Source organism: Poecilia reticulata, linkage group LG8, assembly GCF_000633615.1.
Source record: "Poecilia reticulata strain Guanapo linkage group LG8, Guppy_female_1.0+MT, whole genome shotgun sequence".
NCBI lineage: Eukaryota > Metazoa > Chordata > Actinopteri > Cyprinodontiformes > Poeciliidae > Poecilia > Poecilia reticulata.
The window spans coordinates 381142-405879 of NC_024338.1; the positions used below are offsets into that span (position 1 = coordinate 381142).

Genomic DNA, 24738 nt, shown 5'->3' on the forward strand with positions numbered 1-24738 from the left:
TATAGGTTTATGTGCTTTTGCATATATAATTTATGCTTCTAAAATTATATTGTTTGATATATATGGAATATATCAAACATGTATGTTTGATATTTATATATCTTACCATTACATTTTCCCATTTAAATTGTAATAAATTATAGTGAATGTTCATAAATGCAAAATTTATGAACATTTACGTCAGGATATGTCAACCCTGACATTATATACTTATGTTCAATTTGCTGCAATATATATAAAGTGACACTCATTTGTATATTTTGCAATACATATCAATATTACATGGATATATAATATTTTATAATACATGAATCTTCAATATATAATTAAATGTATTTACCACATATATTAGAAATTTAAAAGGGGAGATAATACATTAGAATTTATTACAATGGATTTCCAAATATATGTTGTTTTTATAAGGGATGGTGTTGTAATTGATAAACAATCCCCTGAATATTTCCCCATCACTTACCTCTCACCAGGGCTTTGAGGAGAATTGTGTCGAAGTCATCAGAGCCCTCTTGTTCTCCATGAAAAACAGTAATGAGATCTCTCCTCTGATAAATACTCAAAGCCTGGACAAACAAACACAAAAGGCAAACAATCATTATTTGAAACAATGTAATACTTTATCATTAATGCCTATGTATTCAGCTAACCCAATACACACACCATAAATCATCAGTTAATATTACCGTCTTATGGTAAAAAAACAAACAAAACTTATAATTTAATCTAAAATCAACCTATATTTAAAAATTTAGGTTTGGAATTTTAAAAGGTTGAGGGAACAGAAATTATGACCCTGCAAAGCACTGAAACTATGGAGGACCAAAACTGATATAATTAAAAATAAAAGCACAAATATACAGTTACCTCCAAAGGTATTGGAACAGCAAGGCAATACTGTTCTCATGCTTCATTTGTGTTGTACACTGAAGACATTTGGGTTTAACATTCAAACAGAGGGTGGTGTGTCCTGAGTAGTTTAATACATCTACATGTAAAAACCAGGAAGAAAAAACCTGCAGTATCTTTTCTTCACGCACTGAAGGAGCTGCTCAGTGCTGTCAGAGAGAGGTGCATATTTATTTTTGATTGATTGTTTTTACATATTTTAATAAAATATCGTCACATGAATGTCGCCATGTTGTTCAAGCTGCAATGCATTCTGCGTAAGGGATGTCTGCTTGGTCAGACTGAGTTGGCGTCCAGCCAAAACAGTGATGATGTGAGGATGTGGGTTTTCTGTGAATGTACTTTGTTTATTTTATTGCTCAAACAAAACATGGACATTTTCTGTTGATACTCAGTTGGACATTCCTCAGTTATAAATAACTGTCAATATTGTACAGCTTGTAGCCCTTCATTTGTTTTTTATGTTTTATTGTTGCATGAATCATGCTTCGATTGTTTCTCATTTTGCTGTTATTCACATGAGATCAGCTGTTGTCCTCGCCACAATCGCATCATTCCTCCTACTGCGCATTTTCTTGAAGTCTCAGAAAAATCACAATCAGCCTACAAAACAATAGCTCAGCTCTCTCTTCTTCTTTTGTCGCAGAAAAAACAACTTGTGTTAGGTCCCATGGTAACAAAGAATAGCACATGGCGCCTGGAGGTGGGGCACTATACTTCCCACAGACAGGAGGCATCACCCTGCTACAGAGCCGAGCCAGGTCGGTGGAAACGTGGTCACTCTGAAGTAGAGCCGGTGGAAAAGGGGCAATTTAGCCCCTGTGTTGTCGTGTCAAGCCCCTGATTATTAACTGTATTTAACTTCACGTCTTTTGTTCCCCCCTGGATCCTAGTCATTGTCATGTCATAGTTTGTCCATAGCTTGTCACTGTTAGTTTACCTGAGTTTGTGACAGTGTCTTGTTCCTTACCTGTGGTTCCTGGTGTTGTATACAGCTTTGGACATCATTAAGCTAATTTTCTCCATTTACCCCAGGGTCTGATCGCCATTCAGTCCTCATCAACAATAACCCACTTCATGACAGAAGGATTCAGCCAAAGAAGATGAGATTCGTGATTCCTTCAGAGGAAGACAGAAGACCCTGGAATTGGAGAGGTAGGAATATTTTGTGCACTTCTGTGTGGTGTGCTCCCAACTCCGCACAAAGTCACTGCGATGGTCAGGAGCCCATTCTTGCTTTGGAAGCCTACCTCTGGGGGTATGAGTGGTCAACACTTTGAATTTCCTCTATCTGGAGGTTACCAGTACCAACACCCCACATTCTATCTACGAGGGTTGGCCAAGCTCTGGGATGCTGCCATTGAAGTCAGCTCTGTGCCGCCTCCGGTTCCAAATCTTTGACAACTCAGATTGCCTCCCCCGGTTCCGCTTCCATGAATTGTCCGAGCTTTACCACAGCCAGCCCCATGGCTTCTCTAAGAGCCTTCCAGTGTCCCTGAGCCTGCCAAAGGGTCCCTGCCAGGCCTCTGGATGACCTTTGGGGGTTCCAGTGTTGATGCCACCGTCGGATGAATCTTAACTTCGTAAATGAAACAATGAATGATGCATACCTCTGATCAGACTGGGGATCCGGGTAAGTAGTTCTATAGCTCTGTGTCCAGTCCGGTAACAGCTGTTTAGAGTCCAGTCTTCATCCAGACATACACGGGGGTGGCAGTAGTGCTGCCGGCACTGCTGCCGCAGAGCTCTGTTAGTACTTAAAAGAACTTCCAGCACTGCCTGTCTTTGATGTTTTTCCCAGCGTCTGTAGCTCTGTGTCCAGTCTGATAAATTGTATTTAGAGTCTAGTTTTCAGTGCAGCGTCGGATCAGTGGTTTCACATTCAGTACCGGCGGCAGTGGCAAGCTCTGTTGGCATTTAAAAATGCCTTCACCGCTGCCTGTCCTTGATGTTTCTCCCAGCGTTTTTTGCCATCTAGCCGGTGGCAGGGGGTTTAGGTGGTTTGTGGATAAAAACTGTCGGAATTTCATTTGTTTTTAGCTTCTGAAGGTATTGTAGAGCCTTCGTAAGTTATGCTTGTACAAATGACATAAAGTCTTCTGGAGAGAAATGTTGAGAGCATAAACACAGGTCCTTCGGAAGTTGTGTTTGGCTCTCTCCCATTGTGCTGTGCTTTTTACATGGGAAGCAATCCAGATTCACCTTACTGTTTCTTTCCAATTGTTCAGATACTGCACGGTAAGCTAATGCTGATGTGTGTTCTTTTTCCATCTACACTCATTTTCAATCAGTAAGAATATTAATGAAAAGTTAAAGTATTTCAGTATCTCAGCTCATAAAACCATTATAGATTAATTACATACACAGGTGTTTTAAAGCTTTTATTTGTGTTAATCATGATTTCTTCGTTACAACTAATGAAAACATGATATTTAAGATTAGAATAATACATCAACAGTAAAAAATATATTTAATATCTGCTTAAAGCTTATTTTCAAAAAGTACTTTTAATCTGACATACAAGACTATTTTTAACTCATTCTAATTTATTAAATATGTGTTGGGAACCGGGGTTTTGGCTCTTTGTTGGGGATTTTCTGTTGCCTGCTGCTTCCCCCTTCATCCACTAAATCAGTGTTTCTCAATTCCGGTCCTCACAGCGCCCCTGCTCTGCATGTTTTAGATGTGCCTCTATTCCAGAACAGCTGATTCAAATGATTGCATGACCATCAAGTACTGCAGAAGCCTGTTAATCACCCAGAGATACAATTCATGCGTGTAGCAGAAGGGAAATACCTAAAACATGCAGGACAGGGGGGCGGTGAGGACCAGGGTTGAGAAACATTGCGCTAGATGGTGCCTGCTGATTGGTCTCACCAGTGATCTATCATCTAATCATCTAGGAGTACAGGTCCTTCTCAAAAAATTAGCATATTGTGATAAAGTTCATTATTTTCCATAATGTAATGATAAAAATTAAAATGTCATATATTTTAGATTCATTGCACACCAACTGAAATATTTTAGGTATTTTATTGTTTTAATACTGATGATTTTGGCATAGGTCATGAAAACCCAAAATTCCTATCTCAAAAAATTAGCATATCATGAAAAGGTTCTCTGAACGAGCCGTTAACCTCATCATCTGAATCAACGCAGTAACTCTAAACACCTGCAAAAGATTCCTGAGGCTCAGGGTATCATTGAATTGATATTGATATGAATTGAATTCAGCTACACAAAAGAAAATTGGGAGAACCCGAAATGGCAACAGTCCCTCATGACAAAAATAAATAGAAATGCCAAAGCAAATAAAGATTAGTTAAGGGCTTTGTTCAAGTTTTTCATGGACATGTGGCAACAAATTTCTTCCACTCCTAAATGAGTCATAGTTATTTATTCTCCCTTGCCCTGTTTGCCTCACCTGTAATTAACAATTGCATTTGTGACAACACCCATGCTTTCTAAGAAAACTCAACATGTTTTCTTAGAAAGCATGGGTTTCTATGGCTGTTATCTAGAATCTAGGAACTTACAGTATCGACCAGTTTTTCGAACTCGGCCTCAGCTGGGAAGTGTTTCCGGGCCTTCTCACGAACCCAGTCACAGAACTCTGCGCTGACACTCTTGTCAGCCTCCCCATCTGCTGCAGGAGGGGTAGGGCTGAGGACCACTGCTGTGATGAAATCTGCTGCCTTACCAGAACCAGCAAGAACCAACCAGGGCGTTGCTTTTTTGAGGGATGTGTCTATTCTCTGAGCCAGTTAATGAAAAAACACACATCAAATTACTACAACAGGGTACTGCAAATTGAGGAGTGTAACAGAGAACAAGCAGGACTAGCATGATTAAAGTAATGTCAGACATTTTCAGTAAAAGTGTTATAATCCCCAAAACAATGTTTGACAGCAGACATCTTATGATACTTTGAAGAATAAAGCTCTGTTAACTAGTGTTTAAACAGTGCATCTAGCTGAGGAGACAAGTGTTACCAAATGAGACAAGATTTTAATATTTCTGGGGAATCTAAAAAATTCCTAATACTTAGGGAATTTTAATCAACCCTTCTAAGTGTTAATTAAAAGAAAAATCCTTCTTTCAAAGACTGTTATTGTTGCTGACTAGTCTGGTCCAGGTTTAACTGGTCCATATATTGTTTGTTTATGCTTGTGTGTTTTAGAGGTAAATTAGAAATGAACATTTTATGTTTTCCCATAATGAAGGTCTCATAAATGTTTTAAAAATTCCTGCTCAGACCAGAGATATTCAGTTTAGCTTTGCCCTCTCCAGTTAATATAACTTATGTAGAGATTCTAAAATAGTCACGGACCAGTGTAGCTGGATCAAGTTTCAAAGCCATTTTGTCAATGCAGACTCGCATGTTCTCTCACTTTTTTAAAGACAGGTGGGACAAAAACAATTTTCATCTGAAAGTAGAATAAGATGACATTTTCTTCCCATCAGTTTTTAGTGCCACTTCCAGTACCCTGGGTTTGCAGCCATCGTATACCCAGTCATTTATGTACTTTCTATTCCTAGCCTCCTTAGGACACAGACTTTTTTGTGTAGTTTTTGTCTGTGGTGACCTCCTCTGTTGCTGATAGCTGCAGAGTGTGGCCCGAAGTGTCAATGATGAGAAATGCATCATTCCCCACGGGGGAACAATCCCCCGTGGGCCAAACACATTGGACTTTGTGAAAATATTTCCTAGCACAAAGTTTGTCCTTCCTGTGTTTGTAGTCCAGATCAAAAGTAAAAGAACATGTCTTGATTTATTCCATTATTGCTGTACCTTTCCTTGGGGCCTGAACGAACTTGCCATAAGTTATTATTGAGGTGTGCTGATCGATTGGCTCATTTCTGAGAAAAAGTGTATGATCTGATTAATATGACTTATGTATTATTTATGGTACTGAGAACCATACTGCTAAATATTATTTTACTAATTGCAGGTTTTTCAGTTGTCCTTTTGACTGAATAGCTGCTGCATTGTGCCTGCAAGTATTTTGCATGTTTATGTCTAAATTAGGTGAATTTATTGCCAGATCATTTTTCCATTTTGCCAGATCACATAGTAGCATTTATGTCTAAAGCGAAAAATTAACAGTCAATCCAGGTGATCGGCAGAGATCAGCCCTCATGGGTGATCGGCATCGGAATCAGCAGCAAAAAACCTGATCGGAGCTTCCCTAGTTATTAAATATAATAAAACTCTTTTCCACTTTCAGGCATTCTCACGGAAGTTGAGATCTACGCGATTTATTTAAAATCTATTACAATTGCATATTTGGCAAAATATGAAATACCTTTACTTGGCTCTAAAGCTGTAACCCTCATAAGACTATCTAAATGGGTACAACTCACAGGACAGTGGAAGGTTCTGGTAACTTAGGTTTTTGACAAAAATGTTCCAGGTCACATATTTGAAAAAACAAACCTTTAGAAACAATCATTTGCAGTACAAAATGCAGTGCTGAATTCATGAATGAGTTTCCTCACCTCCAACATTCTGGTTTCTCCTGAGATAAGCATGCAAAGGACAGGAATTTCAATACTGCCACTACCTGTTGTTGGGTGAAGAAAACATAAAATATATATTTTTTATGCAGCAAGAAGCTTAGCTATCCAGGGAACTGACTTCTTCCCACATTTCATTGTATCTTGGGTGTAACCCTCAGCAACAAATACAAGTCCTATAGACCTAGTTGCAAAAACTTAATGGATCAAACTGATTTGTTAGAAAGGATGTCTTCTTTAGTTAAATCAGAAAAAGTTGAAGGCAATGTCAATAATTAAAACTTGTTTATTGTTCCCTCTTCAAATACATAACAGAAATGGCAAAAGACGATATTCTGTTGAAGCTCAAACTGCTGTCAAGCAATAATTGTTTTATGAAGGGGTATTTGGTTAATGACATTTTGGTGATATATAAGTTATATTAGAAAGATTGGCATAAACAGCCTATCTTTGTTGCATAATGCATCATGCAACAACCGGGTGGATTGTCTGTTTCTCTTCCTTGGATCACTTTTCATAGGTTGTGGAGACCACAGAATCCAGAAACAGCAGTTGGAAAGATGTCTCATGTCTGATTTATTTCCTAATTACTGTCTTACACAGGAAAAACATAGGCATGATGTGCTAACATGCTGGTAGGGAAGCTTAAAGTAAAGTAGCCCACAGGATCACCTGACCTTTGAAGCCGTGGTGTCTTTGTGCTGAGGATAATTAGAACACAAAAATAACTTCCCAATTTGATTGATTGGTTCCTGAACTACCTGAAATGTAGTTCTCCAAATTCCAGCACGGTCAATGTTAACAAGTCTAAGCAGTGTGTCTATGATTTAAATCAACAAAGAAGAATCAGAAATGAGAACAATGAGGTATGAATAGTGTGCATGTTTTTTAGCTGTTTACATGATCATTTGGTTAGCTGATGGTTTTTATACCATAATGTCAATTCCACACAATTTCATGATACTTTTGTCAAAATAAATAGTATGTCAATCTCTTTTCTTTTAAAAACTTTAGACACAAAAGTCCGTCTCACCCCAGATGCCTGTGCGCTGATGGGAAATGTAGTCCTCCAGATTAACTTGAAAGACTGTCTCTCCGCCTCGCTGACCAATACTCCCATTGTCCACCAAGAGGAAAGCTTGGCAGCTGTTGTCCAAAGAGTATGTATCATGTGTTGTGTTCTGGACATAGTAACGAGCTGGAAAACTTCCCTTCAGACCGGCAACACAAGAATCCAGTGGTTACCAAAGCCATTGTTTTCATGCTGAGGTTTGTAACATTAGACACTTCACACTCTGCAGTGGAACAAAACACAATAGATTCAGTACCTGGGTATTGACAAGCTGCTGTCTGTTGTGTACCAGACCCCAAGGCGTCACTCCAATCGCAATGACTTTTTTCTGGGACACAGTTGAAGCTGCAGCCCCATGGTCTTTCACAGCCTCTCCTACGCAGCGGGAAACACCCTCTTTCAACCCCCCTGTCAAAATCCATGCCCCTGGACAAATACAGTTAGTTACAAGGAAGTATGGCTTGACTAAAAACATGGAGGAAATATCAAACAATGTAATCAGTTAAAGGCATTAACCTAAAGCATGAAGGCAGAATCATTCAAAAATGTCAATGTTTTTTCTGAATGTTGTGTGATAGAATAACATGAGGAAGAAACAGAAGTATTGGTGATGATGTTTAGATTTTTTAGGGATGTACAAAAATGCAATTGTACCTAAAATTATTCACCCCGATTGGAAATTAGGTTTGTTGGAAAAAATTAAACATTGCAGCTCTTTGCACTGAAAAAAATCAAGCAAGAACAAATATAGCTCAATATGATTAGTATTGAAAGTGTTTTCTCCAAGTAAAACTCAAAATGCCAGTTTTAAGAACTACTACAATCTCATAATTGTTTAAACCTCTTCATGGCAAACATTATTACTTCCTAGAGCACTCTATTACTCTTATAACCTGCTACAAATTAAATTAATAGTTAGTGACCAGGTTCAAGTAGGTATGGGAGGGTCGTTTTTGTATTTATTTCTGTAGCAAAATGTGATTAAATCAGAGATGGACATGCTAGCAGCCGGGTAGCTTTATCAGAATGTCGCACAGCAACAGCCTTCTGATTCTGATTTTTGACCCGGCTTCATAGCTCTGTTTAGAATTTGAATTTGCACAGCAAATTCAAAAGTGTTAAATGTTTTGGTGTCAGTAGACTTTCTGCAAAAGCAGAGTTAATTTTACTCTAATAGAGTCACATTCTGTATATGTAAGTCTGGGGTGTATATTATTAATAGCTAAAATCCAGTGTTAAAACAAAGTGCTTCCGTATCAAATCTAGAGGTGTTAAAATAGAATCAATAACTCTTTACTTCTTAACTCTGAACTCCACCAGCGGCTCTAACACTGAAGGAGTTAATTCACTGACTCCACCCAGAATCACAGATTCCCACCGAAGCGACAGAAGCCAAGTCATTTCAGGACTATTTACTTTCCACATGTCTGACTTATTTACTGCTCTTGGTAAGTCATTTTTTTACTGAGATGGTTTATAACTATTATTTTGAGTTGAGCTCAACCTGTATGATAGACGTCACGTTGGCCACACGGCTCGGTGTTAGCATGTTTAGCTTAGCATGCCGAAAGTTAGCGGAGTATCAGTGTTGGAAAAAATCAGGCCGGTGAACATTCAGTCAAATTATAGGCTAACTTGAACAGATCCGTAATAATCTGGAGAATGTTGTTTCATGATGTTGAACGTTTACATGCATATCGGTCAGATTTATCAAGCTTTCTGATCGATTTTTTTCCCTTTGTAAAAATGTAAAATGTAAAAGGCTTTTTCATGTTGATAGCATTATTCCCGCTGTTGTGTCTTCTTACATACGTTTTGCAGCATGTTTTAATCCTTTTATTGCCTTTTTGTATATTAGATCCAGTCTGGTTGAGGATGAATCTCCAGTCGTCAGCCTAACCTCTCCCTCCTGATCCCTCCATGGATTCTTCAAGATTCAAGCTCCAAAAATGATTATGTAAGTGTTAATATCTCTGAAACTCTACATTTCTGTAACTGATTCTTGTTGTTAGAGTTGTATTAAAATGTATTCCTTCGTGCCATTCCTCATTGTTATGTTTTTTGTTCGTTATGATCCAGACACCGACACCAACTGTCCTACTCAGACTGAAGACTGTCTGATGCAGTAGAGGAGAATGTTGGTGTCTCCTGCAAAACTTCACAAACAGCCCAACAACCTGGAGACAGTCTGTTAGAGAGTGGACATCTCTCTGGTGGAGTCAGAGAGGAACTGACTCTTATCAACAGAAACAGAAACTGGATAAGAAATGATGGATCTGAATATCAGGTTGGTCTGTTATGTACAGTAATATCTGGCAATCCACCTGTTAAAAGAAAATGTACTCTATCATATCACATGAACTGCTTGTTTTACTTTATCCACCTTGTACTTTGAACAATTTCATCCATATGGTATTGAGGAAAAATGTATTAATCATACTGCAGTTTGTATTRCACAGCTGATATGTCAGACCTTTTAATAAGCAATATGTGAATGAAAGTGACATGTGAAATATGCACATTATTCCATGTTGTAATATGTTTTGTAATTATGGTGCATATTTTGAAATAAATGCATTTGAGAAAATTATTGCCTCTTTATTAAATGTTTATTTTCCAAAGAATTTTTAAAAGTTCAAAACAATAAAATACCTATTTAATATTAATTACAAATAACTTATTGAGTAAAAAAATACTCTGAAAGTTAATATTAAGATCTAACACTAAATTAGTGTTAGTAAGTGTTAAATTATTAACTTCACCAGATTTGATATCTGACACTTTATAAGAGTTAAGGTACTAACTCTCCAAAAAGAGTTAAATTAACACTTTCTGGTGTGGACCCATATAGACACTTTAAAAGTGTTGAAATCAAATCTGACAGAGTTAATCTGGGCCTCCTGGATTTGCTGTCCGGAAAGACATAGTTTTAATACACTGAACAAAATATGAATAATACCCCATGTCAAATATCAGAGTTTTATGGACATGTGGGTTACACAATATATAGAGAAACTCAAAATATATTCTCAGTAATTACGTATCTTCATATCGCTGTACATCCCTTTGAATGTCATCCAATATGCTAATGTCACACTCCTGCATAACTTGCGACATCTGAAGCATTATGGCCTGTGACGATATTTGACTTTTAGGGGTGGCCTTTTATGGTTCCCAGTTCAAGGATTGTCCAGTTGTTGCTCATTTAGTCTTATCTCCCATTGGACATGCCCCATCCATGCCCTGAGTAAAAAAACTATTCGCTGAGTAATGCTCAGTGACACTAGATTGGATTAAAAATTATACACAAATCAAGAGAAATATTATTTTTGCACAATAAAATGTTGTCCTGTGAAAGACTGGCGACCTGTCCAAGCTGTACTCTTGCCTAAAACGTTCACTGGAGATAGGCACCAGCGCCCCTCCCCACTCCAATAGGAACAAAGGTGTATAGAAAATGGATGGATGACAATAAAATGTCAGCAAATGCTCATTTACAGTTGTTAACTCGACATTGCAACAATATTTGACATGGGGTTTTTATATTTTTGTTCAGTATAGTTTGTCATTTTTCCAAAGCATTGTATGAATGCAAATTATGCCAAATACAAAATTTTAATTTCTTTGCACTGCAAGGGGATCTATTTATTCTGTTTCAACTGATGTCACCAAGGAGACAGAGTGATGTGCAGATTGGGACTGTTGTAAACTAGACAGATTGATAAGTCTTCAAAAGTAAATTTTACTCCAATACCTATAATTTGTGCTGATCTTGGGCATTTCAATAATTATGTGTGAAGGAGACATTTCCCATTCAACTATGAAAAATATTTTGTTTGGACCCCCCAGAAAAATATTATATGCCCTTACATATGTGTGGGTGAGAGGGTTAGGGTTAGGTCAGAAAAGGGGTATGGTTAGGTTAAGAGTTAAGAAATGGTGAAGGTTTAAGAATATGTGAGAGGGGGGGAAAATAGTGGAGAAAAATAGGGGGGTTGAGAATGTTAGGGTTAGGCAAGAAGGAAGGTGTGGTTAGGTTAAGAGTTAAGGATTGGTGAAGGTTCAGAATAGGGGATAGGGAGGGGGGGAGAAAGAAGAAAGGAATAAAGGTGGGGGGAGAAGGAGAGAGAAAAAAGACAGGGTTTTTTTAGAGAAAATTGGTGGGGTTAGGTTAATAGTTTGGGTTTTGTTAAGAGTTGACAGAGGGAGAGGGAGGGAGTAGAAACATGGTGGGGGGGGGGGTTAGTTTGGTTCTAATTGGTTCTCAGTAAAGGTTTTAAGTTTTATCCTGGTTTACAGTTTTACTGGTTGGGGTTCTGTCTGTTCAGGTTTAGTTTTCCCAAAATATTTTAGGTGTGTGGGTGTGTGTGTGTGCGCGTGTGTGTGTGCGTGCGTGCGTGTGTATGCACTGCTAACAAGCAAACATAACTTGTGTCATTAGGTGATAGAAAGTTTGGGCTTAATCAATCAATCAATCAATCAAGTTTTATGTGTATATCACATTTCAGCAGAAAGAGATTTTGAAAAAAAAAAGATAAAAACATTAAAACCCGCACCCCTTTTAGGACTCTAGTTAAACGTTGTCTAACTGGGACTCTAACCCACGTTTTAATAGGGCTACGAGTGGGAGACAGTACCCGCCTCTCTGGGGGGGCTTTACATCATTAAAACTAAACACAGCGTAAACAGTAAGAAAGAAATAAAAAGAAATTAATAAATAGATAAAAAGTAAAGATAAAAACATTAAAAATATCAAAGACATCAAAACCCACTCTAACCCTAATTTAGCCATAAGCAACTCTAAACAGGTGGGTTTTAAGTTGAGATTTAAAGGCACTCAGTGTTTCAGCTGTTTTACAGTTTTCTGGAAGTTTGTTCCAAATCTGTGGTGCTTAGAAACTGAATGCTGCTTCTCCTCGTTTGGTTCTGGTTCTGGGGATGCAGAGCAGAACCAGAACCAGAAGATCTGAGGGGTCTAGACGGTTGGTACAGCAGTAACAGATCTTTAAGGTTTTGTGGTGCTAAACCGTTCAGTGATTTATAAACTAACATCAGTATTTTAAAGTCTATCCTCTGAGCTACAGGGAGCCAGTGTAGGGACTTTAAAACTGGTGTTATGTCTCTATCTTCCTGGTTTTAGTGAGAACGCGAGCAGCAGCATCTGGATCAGCTGTTTGATTGATTTATTAGTCAGACCTGTGAAGACGCTGTTGCAATAATCAATGCGGCTAAAGATAAACGCATGGATGAGTTTCTCTAGATCSTGCTGAGACATCAGTCCTCTAATCCTGGAGATGTTCTTCAGGTGATAGAAGGCCGACTTTGTGACTGTCTTAATGTGGCTCTGAAGGTTCAGGTCAGAGTCCATCACTACTCCCAGGTTTCGGGCTGATTGCTGGTTTTTAGTTGTACAAACCAGATTCCAAAAAAGTTGGGACACTAAACAAATTGTGAATAAAAACTGAATGCAATGATGTGGAGATGGCAAATGTCAATATTTTATTCGTAATAGAACATATATGGCAGATCAAAAGTTTAATCTGAGTAAATGTAACATTTTAAAGGAAAAATTTCACAGTGTCTACAAATCCCAAAAAAGTTGGGACAAGTAGCAATAAGTGGCTGGAAAAAGGAAATTGAACACTAAAGGAAATTGAAACACTAATTAGGTCAATTGACAACATGATTGGGTATAAAAAGAGCTTCTTAGAGTGTCAGTGTCTCTCTGAAGCCAAGATGGTAAGAGGATCACCAATTCCACCATTGTTGTGCAGAAAGATGGTGCAGCAATACCAGAATGGTGTTACCCAGCGTAAAATAGCAAAGACTTTTAAGTTATCATCATCAACCGTGCATAACATCATCAAAAGWTTCAGARAATCTGGAACAATCGCTGTGCGTAAGGGTCAAGGCCGTAAAACTCTACTGATGCTCGTGATCTCCGGACCATTAAACATCACTGCACCTCAAACAGGAATGCCACTGTCAAGGAAATGACAACATGGGCTCAGGAATACTTCCAGAAAGCCTCGTCAGTGAACACAATCCACCGGGCCATCCGCCGCTGCCAGCTGAAACTCTACCAGCTGAATTTCTAAGCTCCACCAGCTCAGCCATTTGCACTGGCCAGGAGTCATTTAAAATGGAGTGAGGCAAAATGGACGACTGTTCTGTGGTCAGATGAGTCACAATTTGAAGTTCTTTATGGACACTGGGACGCCATGTCATCCGGACCAGAGAGGACAAGGATAACCCAAGTTGTTATCAACGCTCCGTTCAGAAGCTGCATCACTGATGGTCTGGGGTTGCATGAGTGCTGGTGGCCTGGGCAGCTTGCATGTCTGGAAAGGACCATTAATGCAGAGAACTAAGTTCGGGTGCAAAAGCTGCACTGAGGTCCAACAGAACCAGCACTGTGGTTCTCCCACAGTCTGTATTTATATGGATGTCATTGAACACTTTTACAAGGGCCGTCTCCGTGCTGTGGTGAGCATGAAAACCAGACTGGAAGGAGTCAAAGCGATTCATTATTGTTAGGAAGTTATTTAATTGTTTAAAAACAGCTTTTTCATTAATTTTGCTGATGAATGGGAGGTTGGAGATCAGCTTGTAATTCTGCAGTAGTGATTTATCCAGATTGTTCTTTTTTATCAGTGGTTTGATAACTGCTGTTTTCAAAGCCTGGGGGAAAACACCTGAAAACAGTGATGAGTTACTATTTGGATCAGATCATTAGCAACAACAGGCAAGACTTTCTTAAAGAAATGTGTGTAGGACATCCAGACAGCAGGAACTGGAGCTTAATTGACTTATAATTTCTTCTAGGGTTTTATAATTACGGACTTTACCAAGCTCCACCCAGAACGCCCTCTAAAATATCACGTGACTGCATGTCTCACAAACAAAGCCTCGCTGTGCTTAGCTTCTATATGTAATTTCATTTCGACTGACTCTCTGCAGAGTTTTTCTGTGTCGATTAGTGTAGCATTTCTGCCGGATTTTCACAAAATATCAGCCATGACAATGGACAGGGGAACCAACAAGTGAATCCACCGATATTCTGGATTCATTCAAAGCTCGGTTTGCTTAGTGTCCATCACTGTTTACACTCTTGTTCTAAATGCAAATTTAAACAGCGTTGTTAAAGGATCCAACATCTGTTAAATCCCAACCTTTAGGCTGACTCGTCTGGTCCTAGAATAATGCATTAAGCATGACATGACTGCCAGTCCTCCTCTGACCAATCAACACAATTTTGAATAAAAAATAAATGTATAATTAATCAAAGTTTCCACGTTAAACATAAGCTGGATCCATGCAGAGTGATGACTTCTTACCTGTACTCTGTGCAGCCCTGACCAGCCCTTTTCTTAGGATATCTCTCACCCACGGCTTAATCTTCTCATGTCCCTCACCTCCCACCACTGATACCACGAGGTTGGGGGAGGGCAGGCCCCAATGGGCTGTCATCAGATTGTAGATGATATTTGGAGGTGTGTCACATGATAGCCGCAGAAACTGTAAAAAACAGAATAGTTTTAATCCACTATTGGATGAAGTAAATCTCTAGTGTAAAAAAATAATAATAGGGAAACAAACTTCAACCCAGGACTAATTATGAGAACGAGTTCTAGTAGTCTGATGGATTGGCGCCTTTTGCGACCCCTCTAGAGATAAGCGTGTATGATAATGGATGGATAGAGTTCTAGCAGTTTGCTGCTCTAGAGTGCACAGATATGAATTAAACCTTGAAAAACATAATCAGTGAAGCAACTTTTGCTTCCCAACATTGTGGAAAGTTTAAAATAGTGAGTCATATGACACAGACATCTGGGTAGGTTTTTAGAAATGTTCTTTGTCTTGTTTATCATCACAGTAAAACATAATTTTTCATGTAGGTGGATTGGTGGTTTGAAATGTACATTGGGTACAGAAAATTAATGCCGCCCGGCCATTATTTGATAGATCTGACAATATGCACTAGACTGAGTCATTTAGTGTTAATCTAGGGGCAGAAGAAGAGCTTTAATCTCTACCTGTGCTGATTGGATAGCGCTGCATTAGCCCACCCACTCTGTGTGTATGAATATTTGTGTGTATACTGAGACAATTCTACACACATGGCTGTGTCTGCGTCCAGCTCCAGCAAACTCCAACTCTCCAAAAGCATCTGTGGGATATTCAGATGAGTGCTGCCGGCTGTCCCACTGGGTAACAATTGCTGCTCCGAAGTAGTCTCCTGTTGCCACGGAGTCATGCAATTCTCGCACCCCACCACACTGACAGAGCCCATCGTTACTGTCACATAGAAAAAATATAAATCTGTTATTCTGTAGCTGATACAGCCTCCCATCATGGAGAAACTGTCCACATACTGACCAGTAAGTATATGGACAGTGATGTGACAAATATAAAACGATAAAAGAGATTTTTGACATAAATAGAAAAAAATGATGTTTAAGAAAGTAAATTACGTAATTCATATTTAAAAGTTGTGATACAATGTACCAACAGTCATTCCACGTCATGTGAAGTGTGACGTGGAATAGAAATAATGCAATGCCTCGGAACATTTATACAAGTAAACATCTAGTGTCTGTATATTTATGCTCATCATTCCTCCGTGAACCATCTGCAGCCTATTTCACTGCAGTTAGAGCTCAAGGTATTTTAACATGTACAGACTTAAGATTTTGCATTAATCTTTGCAAGATAGGTTAAAGTCAGTCAGACTGATCAAGGATGTCTCTATGCAAGTGTCACAGATTCTCAGTTGGATTCTTAATTCCAATACGCTGATTTAAATGACAGCATTTACTCTTCTGCATGCCTTCATGTGTTTCAGAAGCCTATTAATCACACATTAACTTGTTTCACATTAACTTGCGACATCAGGGAAGCACTTAAAAGAAGGAAGAAAGTTCATGTTTATTACATACCAAGCAGTGTGCTCTGAGGACCAGGAATACTAATCATTTTCATTCAATACACCAAGCACCAATGTTGTTGTTAATGTTATTTTGTAAGCCAAACATATAAAAATAAGGGAACACCTACTGTGAAAGATAAAGGCCAATTTGCTGATGAAAATGATAGCAATTTGGAAAGACATGTCAAGTTTTGGAACTCGCCCGTGGAGATTTTTTGACATCAGGAAATCGCCCAGTTGTCCTCACAGGTAGACAAACTAACCTCGATGCTTTCCCCAAGTCCAGGACCGTCGGGCGCTTCAGCTGCTGCTCCTGCTGCAGCTCCTGCTGCAGCTGTTCCTCCACCCGTCTCCTCACCTGCCGATCCTCCTGCTCTCCCCGCTCCGGTAAATTCTCGAGGTCCRTATRTTCCTGATCCCCCTCCATTCTMAGGTGAACTGTCAAAATGCCGGGGTTTTCTGTTACAATGTCGGATGGTGTTTAATCAGCAACCCATGGCTTTTGCCTCCGATTTATCCAAGATATATTATCTCATGGGACTGCTGAGGGATCAGGCTTTAGCCTGGGCGTTAGCGTTTGACACAACTACACCGTTAACCTTCGTTAATGATGTTCTGAGGGATTTCTTAAATCATTTTGTGTTCGTTTATTTGGATGACATACTTATCTTTTCACAGACCAAGGAGGAGCATATCGGTCATGTTCTCCAGAGGCTGCTGGAGAACAAACTGTTTGTTAAAGCTGAAAAATGCAGTTTTCATCTTTCCACAGTTAACTTCCTGGGGTTTGTCATTGAGGATGGACAAATCAGAGCTGACCCTGCCAAGACCAAAGCAGTGGTTGAGTGGCCTGAACCCAGTACACGTAAGCAACTYCAGCGTTTCCTGGGTTTTGCAAAMTTCTATCGCAAGTTCACAAAGAACTACAGCGTAGTTGCCCAGCCACTAACTTGCCTCACCTCTATTAAGCAGCCCTTCTCATGGCCACCGGAAGCCGCAGTGGCCTTTAAGGAACTTAAACAACTGTTTTCCTCCCCACCAGTCCTCATTCACCCGGATCCTGAGAAACAGTTTGTCGTGGAAGTGGATGCTTCGGCTACTGGGGTAGGGGTGGTTCTGTCCCAGCATTCAGGCTCTGCACACAAGCTACTGCCTTGTGCTTTCTTTTCTAGGAGACTCAGCCCTCCGGAACTCAACTACAGTGTGGGGGACCGAGAACTACTAGCAGTTAAGCTGGCTCTGGAGGAGTGGCATCACTGGCTGGAACCGTTTGTAGTCTGGACTGATCATAAAAACCTATCTTACATTCAGTCTGCAAGAAGGTTAACGCCACGCCATGCCAGATGGTCTTTGTTTTTTTTCAAGATTAAACTTTGTCTTAACCTTCAGACCTGGTTCCAAGAACTGCAAACCTGATGCGCTTTCTCGTCAGTTTGAACCTGAGGCTCGGGAAAAGGAACCAGACAGTGTCTTACGGCTTCATGTGTGGTGGCAACTCTCTCCTGGGAGATTGAACAGCTGGTGAGCCAAGCTCAACACGAACAACCCACCCCTGTGGACTGTCCTCCCAACCGTTTGTTTGTCCCAGAAAGTGTTTGTTCTAAGGTTCTTCAGTGGATCCATGCTTCGAAGTTCGCCTGCCATCCTGGGGTCCATCGAACACTCACCTTATTGCAGAGTCATTTCTGGTGGTCATCTATGGCTCAAGACACCCGTCAATATGTTTCCTCCTGCACCATCTGTAATCGGGGTAAGTCCAGCAATAAACAACCCGCTGGTTACTTGTGCCCTCTGCCTGTCCCAGGACGACCCTGGTCACGCATTTCAATGGATTTTGTTACTGGGCTTCCCCCATCTGAAGGTAACTCTGTTATTTTAACCATTGTTGACCGGTTCTCTAAGTCAGCCCATTTTGTAGCTCTACCTAAGTYGCCGACTGCCCTGGAAACAGCCAATCTCCTGGTGCACCATATGGTCCGTTTACATGGCATCCCCTTGGACATTGTCACAGACCGGGGGCCCSAGTTCACATCCAAGGTTTGGCATGCCTTCTGTCGAGSTTTAGGAGCCACAGTGAGCCTTTCATCGAGTTTCCACCCACAAACCAATGGCCAGACTGAGAGGGTCAACCAGGAATTGGAGGCAGCCCTGTGCTGTATAGTCATTAACAATCCTGCCTCTTGGTCTCAGTTTCTACCTTGGGTAGAATACTCCCACAACTCCCTGACCAGTACAGCCACAGGTATGTGCCCGTTTGAGGTGTCCTTGGGTTATMAGCCACCTCTGTTTCCCTCTCAGGAAAAGGAACTCTCAGTACCATCTGTACAGCATCACCTTCGCCGGTGTCATCGCTTGTGGCAACAGACCCGTGCTGCCCTCTCTCGAACTGCCGAACGCAATCGTCTCCTGGCCAATTGTCACAGGACCTCAGCTCCCAGTTACCAACCTGGTCAGGAGGTTTGGTTGTCCACAAGGAACATACCTCTGAAAACAGACTGTAGGAAACTCTCACCTCGTTTTATTGGCCCGTTCACCATTACCAAGATTATCAATCCAGTGACTGTTCGCCTTGACCTTCCTCGAACCTTGAAGATCCACCCCTCGTTCCACGTGTCCCAGATTAAACCTGTTGTCTCTAGTCACCTTTGTCCCCCTGACCCCCCTCACCCTAGGATTGTTGATGGGGGCCCTGTTTACATGGTTCGCCGTCTCCTGGATGTGCGCCGTCRGGGGCATGGCCTGCAGTACCTGGTGGACTGGGAAGAGTATGGTCCTGAAGAGCGGAGCTGGGTAGCGCGTTCTGCTATCCTGGACCCTCAGCTCGTCCGTGACTTCSACAGTYGTCGAGGGGACTGACGGCTGTCCTGAGGGGCGCCTTGAGGGGGGGGACCTGTCACAGCTGCTGCTGAGCTATAACCACTCACACCTGATCGTCATCACCCGGATCCCCAGCTGCTGCCATATAAGGACTGATCTTCCCCCTGCACGGCGTCAGATTGTTGTGAAACCCTCAGCGGTAACACTTTCAGGCCTGCTGTAGTAACTTGAGCTAACTGCCCAGTAACTAACCTGTCCGTCTCTTCCTTCTGCCTAGTTGCCTCTCCTGTCCCCGATCCTGACCCCCACCTCTGGTTTTGGACCTCCCGGCTTCAACCCCGTCTGTCTGACCCTGAGATCTGGAACCTGTTTTGACCTGGATTTGGACCYGCTGGCTCTGACCCCCCTGTCTGTCTGACCCCGAGATCTGGAATTGCCTGACCCTGATTTGGATTCCCTGGTTTTGACCCCGGCCTGTCTGACCAAGAAATAGTTTATCTCCTAAATAAACACTTGTTTTTGTATTCGCTGTTCAGTCCCTACGTCCATCAGTTCCTGAACGTGACAGTCAGAACACATGTGGATCTGGATTATAGAATTTACAAGGAAATTAGAAAATCTTTACCATACCTATAGAAACTTTGAAATCAAGAAGAATAAAAGTGCTTTAAATAAAAATGCTTTTTTGATTAGCTTGCGTAGTAAATACTGTGAAATACAAAAAATTTGGTTGAGAAGATCAGATAAACCATAAAAGAATAAGCTTTTACAGCTTACCTAATAATTAAATGATTCAATTAAGCTTTGAGTTATTTTTTTCACTTTTCTTTACAGAAGTGTTCTGACATGATTGCTATGAGTGACACTCATCAAGAACACTCTAGACCAAAAACTATGTAGTAAAACATTAATTAAAATAAAAACTAAAAGAAAATTACCTCAAAGTGTTTTCAACAAAAGTTGTGCACACTCTTTTGTTGATGATCTTGGGAATCGAGCTCTGCGAACATAAAGACAATGTAAAAGAAAGATTTCAATAGTACAGCTAATTAGTCTTTATTGTTGATCTCAAAGTACAGAATAATAACACAGAAACTTGAGAAACATTTTAAAAAGTAGAGGCATTTTAAAGAATGAAGTAAAACAAAAAGATATCCAAATTGGTGCAATGCTAAGAATGCATTTCAATTGCTGGTTTTCTCAATTATCCTCACAGAAGACTGAAGTTGTTTTGAAATTGAAGTTGTTTTGTTCAATGGTACTGGAGTCAGACCAAAATGTAGAGAGGAGATTGTGATCCTTATAAAATGCATATTTAATGAATAACAGTGGTGAACTGTGAGAGCAAGGAGGGCCTTCTCTGCTAGCCCTAGAAAACTAAAAAAACAAAGCAAAAAAACAACTGTAAAATGTTTAATCATATTTAATTTTATCTATATGTAGCCGGGGCAATTTGTCCCCAGAACAATGCCCATATGCGGAAGATGCTGTGACAGAGTGCAGCCGACTCGTTACAGAGGCAGGTAATCGGATTTGAAAGTCCGTTAAAAGTGCCCATTTGCATTAAAGTGTCATATAAAAAATAAGGCAAAGTTGGCAGTTTTAATGGCCTTTTAATGCAAATTTTGAAACAACTTTGCATTAAAATTTTAATTATTTACCGAATGACACTTCATGAGAACAGTCCTAGACATTCATAAAAACTCCTTCATGTTAACAGTTTGTGTCATGCTTATGACGCTGTAATGTCAGTCCTATGCACACCCTGTCAAATAAAGTGTTAACAATTTCGGATCTTAGTGCTAGTTCTGTAGCAGTTTTTCCCCAACACTGGTCCTCAAGGCAAACTGGCCTGCATGAGTGCAATTCAGTAATACCCTGTTAATCAGCCATCAATTAAAATCATGTGTGCTGAATTAGGGAAATGCCTAAAACTTGCAGGACAGTGTGCCTGGAGGATCAGTGCTGAAACACACTGGATTATACGTTGGCATTTCAATCAATAGAGTTCAACCAGAAAACAACATTGATTCAATGACATATTTTCAACATTGCTTATTTGGCTAGAATTGGACGATTGTTTGATGGTTGATCAACGGTCAGTCATCAACCTTAACCGTGAATTCAACCTTTTGCCAACACAAAAGGTTGTCTCAACCTTTTGTGTTGGCAGGCTTGTTTGCAAGCTGTTGGCCAACAGCCACAAGCCTCATGTAAATAGTGTGGGTGGACCGCTTCATTCCTGGTAGTAAGTTGTAGATGTTTTTTGTGTCAATATATCACACACAAACAGTCGGTAATAATTTTTATGGACAATTAAGAAAATGTACAGACAGGAATCACTACCCACTATCCTGAACAGAGCTTAATTTAAAACCTGATTATCCCCTGCTCAGTAATAAAATGCTTTCACCCAGAGCTCCGATGTTGGATCAACAGATGTTGATCCTTCATTAGATTTCAACCACAAAACATTGATTCAATGACAAATTTCCACATTGGTTACTTGGCTACAATTGGATGGTTGATCCACCATCAGTTGTCGTCCTCAACCAAAAATCAACCATTCTGTCTATAATTTAACACGGGAACGAGACACACCTGGGAGACAATCAACGGGGAAGACGCAGAGACAGGACTCACAGAGAACAGGATCACACAGAAAACTCAAAAATAAACACACAGAAACACGGATCACGACAGTACCCCCTCCTCAAGGGGCGGCTACCAGACGCCCAACAGAAAAGTCCAAAAACCAAAAAACAAAACAACCCAACAGGGTGGGCGGAGGGGCGACGGCAGGAGGGCAAGAGTCCAGAAAACAAAACTAAATCCAAACAGGAGCTCAAACACAGACCACTGCACAGGAGGTGGACCTCTCGTGGGAGGTCCGGTGGTCGGAACAGCGGCAACGGCAGGAGACGGACAGGCAGAGGTAGTTGGAGTGGCGGGGCGGAAGCGTGGAATATCCGGTCTAGGAGGCAGAGGGTCGTCAGCCATGATGGCCAGAGCTGTTTGGCGTTCCCATTCTGCCTCCAACAGGAGCTCCTCCAAGCCCACAACCGGCAGCCGCGGAGCCCAGTACTCCAACTGTAGTACCACTCGGGTGGTGAAACCAAGCCGACGCCAGGCAGAATACGGCTTGGCCAGGGCCTCCACATAGCCCTTAATGGAGTCTTCCAGGTAAGACCATTCCTCCTCCGTCGGGTTCATGTTGAGCGTTCCTCACCGGTTTGGTCGGATCCTTCTGTCATGGAGTGTGGTTGAGGTGGTGGTGAGGATAAAACGCTGAGACCCAGGTTATGGTGAAGATGATGATGTTTAATGATGAAGAACACAGTCCTGGCTCAGGCAGCACGGCAGCAAATTAGCACGTAGCTTATACCGGTAACAACTGACAAAGGACTGGACATGGAAACAAACAACCTCAGGACTTAACAGTTCTACTGAGGGGAAAGCAACGTAGACGCTAACAAAGCCATGCGACGAATGACGAGCTGGGAGACAATCAACGGGGAGACGCAGAGACAGGACTCACAGAAAAACTCAAAAATAAACGCACAGAAACACTGATCACGACAATGGCATAGTAACTTACTCCCCAATTTTTATTTTTTAATTAAAACTTTTTAATGACGTGTGAAACGTGATTTCCTTGGACCTGATCTTGCAGTCGTAGAGTTTGCAATTAACAGCAAAACACTGCGTCCTTTATGGAAATTCTTTGCTTGATTGTGTAATTTCCCCGACCACCAATAGTCCGGGCTCAATGCAAAGCAACGGCGCATGTGGCACTCAGTACTTCTCAAAAAATTAGAATATTGTCAGAAAGTTCAGGTAATGATAAAAATTAAACTGTCATATTTTAGATTCATTGCACACCAACTGAAATATTTCAGGTCTTTTATTATTTTAATACTGATGATTTTGGCATACAGCTCATGAAAACCCAAAATTCCCATCTCAAAAAATTAGCATATTTTATCCGACCAAAAAAAGAAAAGTTTTTAATACCAAAAAGGTCAACCTTCAAATAATTATGTTCAGTTATGCACTCAATACTTGGTCAGGAATCCTTTTGCAGCCTTCAATGCAGCATGGAGACCATCAGCCTGTGGCTCTGCTGAGGTGTCATGGAAGCTGTTGGTCTGTGTTACCCAGAAAGCAGTTGGGCACAATATCACAACACCAACATCGTGAGTGAAACAATGACTGGGGCAGACTACTATATAAAGTACTCGGGGACCACTTCTTTATTATTACACATCCACATTTGTACGGGACGGGTGGCAACCCTAGTTGTACCGTCTATTATATGCGCCTTATAATGCGGTGCGCCTTATATATGAAAAAAGTTTTAAAATAGGCTATTCATTGAAGGTGCGCCTTATAGTGCAGAAAATATGTTAATGTATTTAAATAACACTTCATTTTTACTTTTGATTTACTGCTAATAAAGTACAATTTTAATAATTACTCATTCATACTTTGTACATTACATGCATAACTACACTACAGTACTTACATTGTTTTAGGCTAAAATTACATGGAGAGATTAATTACACAAGATGTCCAAGGTAATTCAAATATTTTGTTTTATTACTGACATTTTAAAGTCATCAACCTCAGCTGCTGAGATTCATCCGTGCTGCAGTGAATCCGTCTCTCTTTATAGATTCTCCCTCTTCTTCCTCACATCGTGTCTTTAGGAAACCTTCCAAACAAAAACGGAAGATTTGGGATGTATCTTACTAGTGAAAGAATTACATATAAATAATAGTCTTTACCACCTGTGTAAACTATGCTGGTGAATGTTATAACACATAATATAAGTTTTATAATATGTGTTATATTGTTTATTTTCTAATATAGGCTCTTGTGTCAGATAATCTAAGTCAATGTTAGAGAATAATAAATTTTTTAGATTTACAGAATCTCAGTTATCCTTCATAGCGGCTGAACCCGTATTACACCAAGCACTGTGGCTAATATTAGCTGGTATCTCGACGGTGGACATAAATACAATAAAGTAATATTCTAATCAAAATATACACAATAATATGTCCATCTGAAATGTGAAATGTTGTTTGTGGTAGGGGTTGCACCGATTAGTCGACTAGTCGATTCTTTTCTCTGCAATTACTTTTTTCTGGGCCCGTCGACTAGTCGCAATCACATGACAAAACTGATTTTTCCATGAAAATAGAAGGTGGACTAGGTGAGTTAATCAGAAAACTCAAATTGTATTAAAAAAGTAAATAATTTAACAGACAAACTGTAAATTACAGCATAGGCTCCCGCAATAGGGGCATTGCGCGGCGCGGTGGTTAGCGCTGCGCCCCGCATACAGAGACTTTAGCCCGCGGTAGTCCAACTCCCGCCTCCATTCGCTGGGCCCAGGCCTCTCTCCGCTCTCTCTGCCCCCTTACAGTCAGATTGCTGTCAAATAAACTAGTGCTGAAAAAATCCTTAAAAAAAAAAA

The 24738-nt window shown here is 40.4% G+C and overlaps 1 protein-coding gene across 2 annotated transcripts in view; it reads right to left on the reverse strand.

Moving 5' to 3' along the window:
- trpm4a (transient receptor potential cation channel, subfamily M, member 4a) overlaps positions 1 to 24738 on the reverse strand; it is a 92477-nt gene that overhangs the window by 59785 nt on the left and 7954 nt on the right. For both annotated transcript variants that reach the window (XM_008414996.2, XM_008414995.2), the window contains exons 3-10: positions 20195 to 20256; positions 15631 to 15808; positions 14848 to 15028; positions 7767 to 7936; positions 7472 to 7649; positions 6421 to 6485; positions 4458 to 4676; positions 476 to 578 (exon numbers count right to left, since the gene is read on the reverse strand). In XM_008414996.2, the coding sequence (XP_008413218.1) occupies positions 476 to 578; positions 4458 to 4676; positions 6421 to 6485; positions 7472 to 7649; positions 7767 to 7936; positions 14848 to 15028; positions 15631 to 15808; positions 20195 to 20256 (1156 nt within the window). The remainder of the gene's footprint in view (positions 1 to 475; positions 579 to 4457; positions 4677 to 6420; positions 6486 to 7471; positions 7650 to 7766; positions 7937 to 14847; positions 15029 to 15630; positions 15809 to 20194; positions 20257 to 24738) is intronic.